This window comes from Pezoporus wallicus, unplaced genomic scaffold (genome assembly GCF_028554395.1).
Source record: "Pezoporus wallicus isolate ANWC-B61680 ecotype Strahan unplaced genomic scaffold, APGP_CSIRO_Pwel_v1 contig_13057, whole genome shotgun sequence".
NCBI classification, from domain to species: Eukaryota; Metazoa; Chordata; class Aves; order Psittaciformes; family Psittacidae; genus Pezoporus; species Pezoporus wallicus.
In genome coordinates this window covers 404,576-415,857 of record NW_026640978.1, presented here as the reverse complement: position 1 = coordinate 415,857, position 11,282 = coordinate 404,576, and the positions used below count along the sequence as shown (strand labels likewise).

Sequence of the window (11,282 nt, the reverse complement as noted above, 5' to 3'; positions counted from 1 at the left end):
GCCCGAAGTAGAAAGCAACGCCCGGCTCTGATGCTCTTCATCCCAAACAAAATACTCGGGAGGTCTCCCTGGGGGCTCGGGCAAGGGGGTGACCCCCCCCTATCCCCAGCAAACCCCAGGCACCAGCGCGGCTTTGTCGGGGGCCTGGGGAACCGAGAGTCAGGGCCAGGACTCAACGGTCCCCACTCCTCTCCTCTCCTCTCCGCGGGTCCCCCCCACCTTCCACATACTCGCCCCTTCCCCCATCGCCCTCCCTCCCGCCGGTCTCACCTTTCCGCGCTATTTCCGCGCACCCCCCGCTTGAACGCGTCCCAAATATCCACCCCGTGTCTGAGGAAACACCGATGACTTAGCAAAGACGTAATATGATTTATTTGGGGTGTCACCGCGATTGATTCCTGCTCTGACCCCTTTTCATTCACAAGCTGAGCCCCCCCCCCCCGTTCCCTGATATATGAGTTTTGTGTTTAAAATTACACGTTGAGAGGAAGGTTTCGTGCAGGCGGGCGCTGCGGAGGGAGGAAAGGGCCGATCCCTGAGGCCGAAGCCTTCTGTATGGCTGGAAAAGGAAGAGGGGAAAATAAAGGCCTGTTCCAGGCTAAGATCTTACCCCCTTTTTCTCCTGCAACATTTATTTGTTGATTAAAATGCCGGCACCACCCACCCCTTCAGCGTGGGGGGGTGTATGGGGGGGTTCATCCTCCCTTTCCGCCTATTTGAGGGGGTTTTTGGTGGTCCGGGAGGGTTAAAACGCGATCGGCCCCTCTGTGTTCTCCTCTCCGAGAGGCAAGGACTGAGATGAGGGCGAGAAGCTGGGCTGGGGACGTAAGGGGGGAGCGAGGGGGAAGTGTAGCCGCGGGGATTACGCGGCCCCGCCGCCCCCAGCTCGGCCGCGGAATGTGCGGAGGCTCCGCGGAGCTGCGCGGTCCCCGGCGCGGCCCCGGACTTCGCCTTTGTGCCGCTTCCCACGCCGGGAGGGGAGAGGGGGACACGTCCATAAATCCAGCCTCAGATGCTGAAATTGGGAACAAATGTCCCTGTTCGATTCAGTGAAAAACCGAAATAAGTTAAATACAAAGCGAGCTCACGGGAAATGAACCGAGCTGAAGGCAGCGGCGGCTTCTGCTTGGAGAAACCTCCTGAAATGTTGGTTGGGAGCAATTCCTTTTGTCTCCCCTCTCAATGCACACGAGGACCTTACTGGGACACCATTGCTGTAGACCAGGAAGGAGGGAGGCGAAGGATTTAGGCAAAAACCAGTTCATTTTCGATGGAAATATGTAGCGAGCAACACACGGGTCTGGATTTTATAAAGACATTTATTCACTCTATGAAAATAATGTGCAATAAATAATTTGCCATTTACTATTAAAGGATTTGAATAAATAGTCTACATCTAAAACTTAAAAAGAGGAAGGAAAATTCCTCTCTTAATTATTTTTTATGCTTATTTTTGACTTTTATTAAGAAATCTAAAAGTCTCGTTCTGTTTCCTGAGAAAGTCGCTGGAAGGATTGAAAAAGATTTCCTCTCGAGGGCTGACATCTCGGGTGTGCGGGGGGACTAACGGGCACCTTCTTCCAAATAAATAAGGAACGAAACAAATAAAACTAGAATTAAATACCTGCGTTTAGCAAAACTCGGGCTGCTTTTTCATGTGAGCCTTCTAGAATAAATGGGGGGGGGAAGGGAGTGATTCGGGTCCCACCATGTGAGGAGCTTGAAAGGAAAGGCTTTGGGGGTCAGGATGGGATGATTGAATGAGAGATGGACTGGGGGGGGGGTGTCGTTGTGGCTGCTCTCCTTACAGGAAACTAGGGGAGCTGCTTGGGGCTGAAGGGTTTCCAGCCGCCTGGAAGGGGCAGAAACGGCGGCCCGGCCGGGAGCGGGGAATCGCTACTGGCAATTGAAATGTTGTAAATCGATCGTACAAAGTGCGCTGGTAAAAAAGTCCAGGTCTTCCTCGGAGAAGGGCACGGGGCTCTCCAGGGCTCCGTGAAGGCCGGGGGAAAGCCCTTCGGCGAGCTGGAGGCAAGACTCTGCTGAGAGGATGCTCAGCTCTGGCAGCAAAGGCGAGCCCTGGCTCCCGGGGGGACCACGGGCCGCGGGGCCAGCGCCACCGGTCCCTCCTGCCAGCGGCGGGCTGCCGGGCTCCGCCAGCCCCGGCCTGGTGCTGCCGTGGGGTACCGGGGTCGCGGGGCTCCCTCCCGGTTCCTCCGCGGGGTCGCTGCCCTCGTCCGCTGCGGGGTAGGTGAGCTCCGCGTCGGGGCTTTCCTTGTACTGGGTCTGCCTCTTGTGCTTCATGCGGCGGTTCTGGAACCAGACCTTGACTTGCCGCTCGGTGAGGTCGAGCAGAGCCGCGATCTCCACCCGCCGGGGCCTGCAGAGGTATTTGTTGAAGTGAAATTCCTTCTCCAGCTCCAGCAGCTGCGTGTTGGTGTACGCGGTCCGGAGCCTCCGGGCGCCGCCGGGCTCTGCCGGCCCCTGGGTGTCTTAAACACACAGAAAACCGCAGGCTGCGAGGGGGGAGCGGGGCAGGGGGGAGCTGGGGCCGCCCCCCCAAGGGCAGCCAGGGCCGAGCCCCTCTCTAATAGGAGGGGGGGGACCGCTAAGTTTGGGGGGGGGGGAAGAAATGTGGAATTAAACTCTTCCCACTGTCGGAGAGGATTGGAAACAGCTCTCCGCTCCCCTTCCCAAGGCAAAGAAAGGATTTTTCTCCCTGGCCTCTCCCTTTAGGGACCTTCCGTCGCTGCCGCCTTGGCGGATAATGGGAATTGCAACTCACTACTTCCCTTTATTCTTTATTTTTATCCTCCCGTTCCTTTCGCCAGCAAAGGATGTTGCGGGGCTTTGATTTCGTTATTCCTGTGTTACTGGTCAGCCGGTACCCACCCTTCTCCTACCCGGCCGGTGCTACCGAGCCCCTGAGGCGGCGGCCGGGGGGGAAGAGGGTCCCTGGCTTGGGCTGCTCAACCAAGGGGCGCCCTGGGAGGAAGCTGCGGCTTTGTCGGTTGCCTGGGGAAGGATTTGGGGTGTATTTAGTTTATTCCGCAATGGGAGCTGCCTCTCCCCGCAGTACCGGAGCCTCTCCCTCTTCCCTCCTCCCCATTCTGCTGATGCAGCCTTGCCCGTCCTGTTCCTTCCCCCCCCCCCCCCCCCCCCCCCCATCCGCTCTTTATTCTGGTTTTTGTTGTTGGTTTGTGTTTGTGGGTGTTTTTCTTTCCCGTAGGCTGTAAAAGGATTCAGGGCTGGGAGGGAAAGCGAAGCAAAGGGGCCGCGGTAGCTCCCCCTCACCCCCTCATTATACGAACCTGCAGGAGATCCTGCGGCAGGGACCGGCACCGAGGATGATGATGATGGGGGGGAAGAAGAGGAAGAAGAGGATGGAGCCTGGGTAGCTTTCTTGGAGGATTTCTTCTCCTTCATCCAGGGGAATTCGGCTGCCAAGAGGCCGGGCGGTGCCGGAGGCTGGGGCTGGAGCTGAAGCAGGCCATGAGATGTTCTTTTTTGGCTCCTCGGTCTTGCTTGGCTGCTGGAACAAGGATTCAGGCTGAGGACGGTTTGCTCAAAAGGAGGAGGAATTAATGTCGAGTCCTTGATTGATGAAGTTTGAAATGTCTCCAGGACAGCGGGAAGAGACGTCAGGCACTCTGCGAGCGAAGGCTGGCTATTTATAAACCCGATCTCCCTCTCAAATTCAAAATTCATGGCTTTCCCAGGGCCCAGGGTTTAAAAAGCGGGAGGGGGGAGAGGGAGGAGGAGGGGAAGAAGGAAAGAAATCGGAGGGCCTTAGTTTTGATGGCAGTGATGATGATGGTTCTCGGGCTTTTTATAATTGTTATATTGCTGATAATACAGGCGTATGGGGACCTTGCTCTATTAAACTCGAGACTGGGGCGAAATTGCAGCCAATTCCTGGTCACGTGGCCAGCCCTGGCCAATGGCAGGCGGGGCCTGGTGGCAAACAGAAAGCATTATTTTCTTTAATTGATTAAAAAAGGGGGGGGGGGAAGGAGAGAGATCCCCAGAAAAGCCTCTACCCCCTACCCCAGCCACCACCATTGCTCCTGACTGTGCTGCCTGCCCTGCCTGTGCTGCCTGCCCTGCCTGTGCTGCCTGCCCTGACTGCTCCGGGCAGCTCCAGCTGCCCTCACTGTTCTCCCCACAGTTCACACCCCCGGGAGGTGCCCGGTGCCCCACTCAGTGCCTGCCCGTGGGCAGGGATGAGCAGGCTGCCCATCACAGATGTATCTGTGTCTCTATATATTCATCTACCTAGCTAGCTTCCTATATCTCTGTACCGCTATACTGCTACGTATCTGTATCTCTGTATCTCTATGTCTCTGTATCTCTATCTCTGTATCTCTAAACCTCTGTATCTCTGCATATCGCAGAGCTTGGAGAGTTGAAGCCTACATTTGTGCGAGTCTGTACATGAGCATTTCTGAAATCAACGGAGCTTCCAAGTCAAGTCTAGTTAGACCGGCCTGATTTCCCGAGTTAAATTACTTATAAAGAAAAGCCCAAACCTTCTGCTTCTAAAGGCAGAATTAATGGACCCTTTGCACTTGCCTTAAAGGCCAAGCATATTTTAAGGGCATGGATATCTTTAAAATCACATTTCTTCCTTCCCATCTTTTTTTTTTCCCGTTTTTTCCTCACTTCCACTTCCAGAGTTTACAAAATAAAGAAATAAAACGAAAAGTCGTTTCCCCGGAAGATTTCCCCTCCCTTTTCAAGTGCCCGGCTCCACACAAACCCAAAAGAAGAGAGAAACGATCAATCTTTTCTTCTCGAAAGACTTTTGACAGCTTGGCCTGACTGACTCAGCAAAGAGATTGGGCTTTTGCTGAGGGCTTATTTAGACCAAGAAAGATGGCAAATTTTCACTCAAAGGCTTGAATTTAGGAAGTTTAGAAAGTAAAAATTGTGGAGGGAGGGGGGATAAGCTGCTGGGGCTCGGGTTTTCCAGCCCCGTTTCTCCCGCAGCCCCCACTCACGCAGGGAGAAGCCTGGAAACTTTTGTCAGCTGAAGCATCCGTGTGGGTGGTGAAGGCTCCTGAGAGACACACAATAAATGCAAAGCTGGAGCGCAGCTTAGCAAAAGGAGGCGGAATCACAGAAAAAAAGCATTTACAAAACGCAGCTCAATTAAAGGCAGAATTTCCCTACATTTCTGTGAACGCGGTTATTGAAACAGGCGTCAGCGTGCTCATCCCCGGCACCATTTACTGATGGGAAAGCGAATAGTTGCGTCTCCGATCGCTTCTTGCTCGGGTGGGTTAAAGCGGCGGTTTGGGAGGCTCGGCTTTGCCCTGAGGCTGATGGTTCCCCACTTTTGAGGGGACAACGTGGAGCTGAGGTGCGGTTTGGGGTGCTGAAAGGAGCCCAACCCCGCCACTCCCAACTGCTTTGGCTGACGGTAAAATGCAAGGAAAAAAGAAAAGAGGGGAAGAAAAAAAGGAGCCTCTTGGGTAAAGAGGGATTTTTCCCACGCACCACGCGGAGGCACAAAACAAAACTCCCTGCTCCAGGGGAAATAGGAACAAACGCGCAGGGTTAGCGAAGGACAGAGAAAGGCGGTAACTGGAGCCGAGGCTGGCTGCTGGTCCCGATTTTAGCTCATTCCTGGCAATCCCAGCAACATGGCGACGGGGATGAGAGACAAGAAAATGCATTCAGAGAGAGGGAAGTGGGGGGAAAGCCACGGACAAACTCGAGCCTAAACCAGGCCCTTGTCCTCTGAGCCGAGGCCGAGAGAAGCCCCCACGGGTTCCTGCTCCGAGCTGCCGCTGTCCCCGAGCGGTGATGGCCCCTATATGAATGGGCACAGCCCGGGAGGGAAAGGAGCCCTGTCCCTTTTATTATAATCATTAACCTGGAACTTCTTTTATTAAGAGATGGAAAGAAGCACGGGATCATTTCTCAATTCCTCACTAGACCTGTCCACAGGCTGGCCCTGGCTGTGCACACAGGGTGTAGAACACACACAAGCATCCTCCTCGTTCTTTTTATCGGTACCTTTACCAGCTCTTTTTATCGGTACCTTTTCCAGCCTTTTTATTTTCCCGGCAGCAACCCGCATCCCCCTCTGCTTCCCTCGGGGGGACCTTCCCCTCATCCTGGTCCTCAGCGAGCAGTTCACCCCTTCCAGAGCCATCATAAAACTTTTATTGCCCCTTCGCTCTTTTAACGTAAGTTTTCTTGGGGCTTTAGAGCATAAAAGGCAAATTATTCACGGTATTATCCCATCTGCTTCTGCTGCTGGTGGAGGGGCAGAATCCCTTTTGCTCCCACTGATAACGTAACATTTGGTAGCGGGCTTTTTTTCTCCCGTTTAATAGCAATTGCAAAGGCGTGTGTTAGTACGGGGGGGTGGAGAGGCTGTCGGTGTGCGTGCGTGTGTACATACGTGTGCATGTGTCTACGCGCTTGTGCGCACATGTGCGTGTATTTCAATAGCGCTGAATTCTAACCGGGAATGGGATTTCAAGGGCCCCGCATGGGAACTCCGCGCCCTTTATCTTGCGTTTTCTGTCATTAATCCTTTTTCCTTTGTTTTCATTTGCGGCCCAATGGCAGCCCGGCCCCGGCACCACGTGACCCTCTTTGTGGCCGCGGGAGCGGGCCGGGCCGCGCAGGGACCGCGCAGGGACAGCGCAAGGGCCACGCTTAGCTCAGACCCCCGGGTTCTCACCCCAGGAGGGGACCCGGAGCCAGGACCGCTGCCCAGACCCCATCCTCGCCTTCTCCTCGCTGTTTTCACATCCACGTGGTTCCTTTTCTCCTTTAAATCCCAGCGAGAGGACGAGATAAAATTGATAACAGAAAGTTTATTCAAGAATTGTTCAACAGACAACCCTTAGCAAGGAAACAAAATAACTACTGTAAGAACAAAGAAAGAGCTCGGAAGAGGCGGGGTGAGGTGGGAGGGAGGGATTAGCTATAGTTCTAATTCAGGACTATACAATTACAGGCTGGTTCTGCTCTCATGCCTCCAGTAGAACTAATTACATTATTCATAAGTACGAAGGTAACATAAAACTACTGGTCTTCCTAAATTACAATAACTAAAATAAGCTTGTTGTACAATGACAAGGAAACACAATGTCCTTTAGAACAAGTAAATACTAAAAAAGTACAATTTGATTCCTTCTTTTTTTTGTTTGTTTTTTGTTTTTTTTTCCTCATATAAATACATAATATTGGGGATAAATAATACCAAAAAAAAGGAAAATATTTTAAACTGGCTATAACCAATAAATATATATGAATGTTCACCAGAACACACACCTATTGAAGGGCATCTCGACTGAGTTGGACGAAAGCCCTTCAAAGTTGTTTTTATACCCATTATATGTAAACTCTAAGTGCAACAAAGATGTCCAGACAAGAAAGCATTAGCAAATACTAGAGATCCATTCACTTCTGCTTCGATGGGAGGACATTCCATTTGTTCAAATATACCCTGTTTTCACGTAAGGTCAAGAGAAGAGGAGGAAAGAAGTGTAGGACTTCTGAGTCTTAAGATTGCTTTTCTGTTTAGGAACCCTAAGAAAAATACCCCCAAACAAAAACAAACCCAACACTGTTGAACAGAGACTTCATGTCATCTAGAGGCAAAGGTGGGAAAATATTCAGACCTGTCAACTCTGTCTTCCTCTCTTTGGACTGCTGTTATTGTTGGGGGGTTGAGGCATTTCAAAACCCTTGTTTCCTGAACCTTTTGCAATACTTAGACCTCCCTTATTCTAATTTGATGCTGATTATTGTTATTATTGAGAGGGGAGGCAGGGGCTGGAGGGGAAGAGCATGAATCCCAGGCGTTGGCAGGTTTGTATATTTGCAGTTTATGTGGTGACTGGTGGGAAGTTACTCGGTGCCCTTCCTCATCGGGCTGGGAAGGAAAAGCACGAGGTTCCTCTTGAGGAGTCAAGAAGAGGGTAGTTTTCTTGTGAATCTCTCTTGATTGCATATCTATACACTTGTGCATGTTGATGCAGATGCAGAGACATCAACGGTAAAGACCTGACTCCTGACCATTCTCCTTTCCAATGTCCAAAAATTATCAATGACGATCTATGCTTGGATTGGAAATGAAGGACGTTGCTGCTTGAAATTGGCTAGATTCCCATAAAACTACCCTACATCCACTTCAGAAGCATTTGTGCTGAAACACAGGAGGTATATCTCTTCAGAGAGAGAGCTACTGAAATGCTTGGAAATTGTGCCTAATAAACCCAGCGATAATAATAACAAGCACAACAAGCTAGTAGAAGTTGCCCTGTCAAAGAAAGAAAGAAAATAGCTCAACACAAATGTTCCTGAAGCCGATTCCGCCCTCTTCCCCTCTCCCATGCCCCATGGTGGGGTCCCATCCACTTTGCCTGAGCCTGCCCCTGCTCCCTATCACAGGTGGGTCAACTTGGGCGCCTCTTGGATTCTGCCCTGAGAAGAAGCGTGGTGCGTGGAAAGGTCTGTGTAGGTGGGGTGGGTCTCACATGGTCCGTGGTGCTGGCTCGGGGGCATCTGGGGAGGCCCATTGTAGTCCATGTTGGTGGCCTGGTGATGTGGCAGGTGATTGAGGCCATAAAGGGATGGGCCAGAGGTGGGCATAGAATCCACATAGTTACCTCCAACATAGACGGGGCTTCCCTGCATATTGGGTGTCCCGTAGGCCACCCCGTTCCCTTGTAAGACATGGGGGTCGTACTCGGGGGCCGTGTTGGCATATTTCTGTTGGGAGGGGCAGCCTTTGATGGGGTTTTGGTAGTTAGTTGACATGGCATAGGCATTTTGGTGGGGTTTATTGAAGGAAGGTGGCGAGGGGGCATCATAGTTACTGCTCATGGTGTGCAAGGCATTCATAAATCCAGCAGAGGACTGCATGGGCTGGGGCGGGCTGCCGGTGGGGGAAGGCCCTCCAGAAGAAGACCCCATGCCTTTTGACTTCTGATCTTTCTTATACTTCATCCTTCTGTTCTGGAACCAGATCTTGATCTGCCTCTCGCTGAGGTTCAGCAGGTTGGCCATCTCCACGCGGCGGGGCCGGCACAGGTAGCGGTTGAAGTGGAATTCCTTCTCCAGCTCCACCAGCTGAGCACTGGTGTAGGCTGTGCGGGCTCTCTTGGAGGCCGAGGAGCCTGGAGGGCTTTTCTCGCCGCTGCAGGTTTCTGCTGGCCACAAAATGAAATCAAAGATAATTACTTACATGCAGCAATTGAATGCATCGTTTCTTAATAAATCCTGGAACAGGCACAAGAGTTCACCCCCCCCCCCTTCCATCACCCTTTCGCATTAGCCTGCACTCCATAATCATGTCATTTATTAAGAGTTCTGTTCTCCAAAGCTGCCCCTGGTTTATGAAAATTTGATCATGTCACGGAGAAAAGGATTCCAGGGCCATTTATTAGGAGTCGATTATTTCCAACAGATAATTTGGAGAAAATAATATTTGGCAGGGGGGCAGTGACTGCAAAGCCCATTAACACTAACACGGGGCAGTGTGAGGAGGAATTGTGTTTGCTAGGTGCAAATGCGCACGCACACATCTTGTGTATGTCTTGCACTTGAGTAACCCAAATATTTGCATGAACGGCCTTAAAAGATGGCATTTGTACCTACCTTTCTCTGAGATAAGCATGTATAAACCACATAAATTATACTCATGTAGAGCGAAGTGTGTGCAGCAAAGCTCAGATGAATTTGTTGCTCAAAACAGTGATATTTCTCTACTGATTGTTTTCCCTCTCCTGTTAGAGATGCACATGAATGCATGCAAAATACACGTGTTTGTGCTCATGCCCTATACACGCACGCATACACTGAGGGCATCATGTTTACTGCTGTGTCTAGGGGCAGGAAGGTGGGAAGAGAACAAGCACTCTGCTTTATCATCACTGGGCCAAGCAGTGGGTGGACATTTCCATGTATCTGTCCGTACACAGTCAGACATCGGCTGTGTACAACTGCTGGTTGTATCTCCCTGCAGTGCTCTGGATGTGTTGAAAATGAACCAAGTGTGCACAGTCAGTGCTGCAGGGCAAGCCAAGGCTCTCCTGGCCTCACCAGGGCATGTGGCTGGCAGTTTTGGGATCATGCCCAACACCAGGATCCTCACTGGATCCTCACTGGATCCTCTCCCCTCCCTCCAAACCAGACCACTGCACCCAGTGGCTGTGTCCCCTCGCTGTTTAGGAAAGCAGAGCCATATACCTGTGCTAGGGGAGCTGGTTTTCTGTTTGGAGTTTTGCCTGGATTCTTTCATCCAGGGGAAAATCTGCTTGGTGAGACTGGCGTTTGCACTGAGGTTGGCTTTGCTGGGGGCACTTTTACTGCTCCCAGACTGGTTATTGCTGCTGTTACTGGTGCTGTTGGTGGCAGGGTTTGGGGGCGGCGAGATGGGGGGAGGCGGGTGGTGCTCCTGGGGCAAACTTGGACGCATGCAGCTTCCATTCAGGTCTTTACTTTTTGCATGCGGGGTTGTGTTGCCAAGAGACTGGAGGGAGCAGGCGGACCTCTGGTAGTCGCTCTCCATGTGAGAGGCCGGCTGGAAGGACTGCTGGGCACCCTCGTAGCCGAAGCCATTGGCACTCCCATAGGAGTAACCCCCAAAGAGCGTGGAGCTGTCGTAGTACGTTGTCTTCTGCATCTCTGGGACTCCCCAAAATGATTTTTCCAGCTACCAGGGTCTTGACACCCCTATGGCAGAACATTGGCACCCCAAGGCCACGTGACAGGCCGTTTCCAGCTGTCTATTGGAAGCTGACCTGAAAGGTTAGGAGAAAACACACAATAATAGTACCCAGCCTATGAATCCATCTTGGAGCCTGAAAGGCCCATGACATGAATAGGGTCCCGCCGAACAGGCCGAACAGATGCTTTGAGCAGATTTTGTCCTGTGCGCAGCCTAAGGAGGCTCAACAAATGTTACTGTGCAGGAGTGCTGAGCTCATTTTGGAGGGTAGTTTTCCTACTTGGTTGCTTCCTTGCTTGCACCCTTTTTTCCCTGGGAGAATAGCCCCCAGGATGTGTGTCTGCACACATGCTCTACGAGTACACGTGGTTTCCACTGTATACATCTATTTACTTCTCTATTTCTCTATATACATATATGCACACACACCATGCTTACACATGCACTCCCATCTAAATGTGTGTGTGAGTATGCATATAGTATTGTGCACATCCACACGTCCATGTTCAGAGAGCACCCACGTTAATGTAAATCTGAGAGTACAGAACGGATAATTGCTGGCTCCAAGCATGAAAGGAATGAAGTC

General features: G+C 51.6%; 2 protein-coding genes across 9 annotated transcripts in view; both read right to left on the bottom strand.

Moving 5' to 3' along the window:
- Positions 1 to 1,301: 1,301 nt before the first annotated feature.
- On the bottom strand, positions 1,302 to 4,015 carry HOXB2 (homeobox B2). The gene is made up of 2 exons (XM_057421445.1): positions 3,312 to 4,015; positions 1,302 to 2,492 (listed from the first exon to the last, which is right to left on the bottom strand). Exons 1-2 carry the CDS (start codon positions 3,706 to 3,708, stop codon positions 1,897 to 1,899), a joined length of 993 nt encoding a protein of 330 aa, XP_057277428.1. The 5' UTR covers positions 3,709 to 4,015; the 3' UTR covers positions 1,302 to 1,896.
- A 2,798-nt stretch (positions 4,016 to 6,813) lies between these two features.
- The window catches only part of HOXB3 (homeobox B3), a 40,471-nt gene continuing 36,002 nt past the window's right edge, over positions 6,814 to 11,282 (bottom strand). For 6 of the 8 annotated variants that reach the window (XM_057421451.1, XM_057421450.1, XM_057421454.1 and 3 more), the window contains 2 exons: positions 10,216 to 10,769; positions 6,814 to 9,176 (listed from right to left, as the gene is read on the bottom strand). In XM_057421451.1, coding sequence (XP_057277434.1) covers positions 8,410 to 9,176; positions 10,216 to 10,651 — 1,203 coding nt within the window. In that variant the 5' untranslated portion in view covers positions 10,652 to 10,769 and the 3' untranslated portion in view covers positions 6,814 to 8,409. Of the gene's footprint in view, positions 9,177 to 10,215; positions 11,147 to 11,282 lie in introns of those variants that run through there. The other 2 variants (XM_057421456.1, XM_057421452.1) reach the window with 2 other exon arrangements.

Excerpts from the sequence above, each read along its gene's own strand:
- HOXB2 (XM_057421445.1), bottom strand. The coding sequence starts at position 3,708 with ATGAATTTTGAATTTGAGAGGGAGATCGGGTTTATAAATAGCCAGCCT. Across the intron at positions 2,493-3,311 it reads TGCCGCAGGATCTCCTGCAG|ACACCCAGGGGCCGGCAGAG; the intron begins GTTCGTATAATG and ends TGTGTGTTTAAG.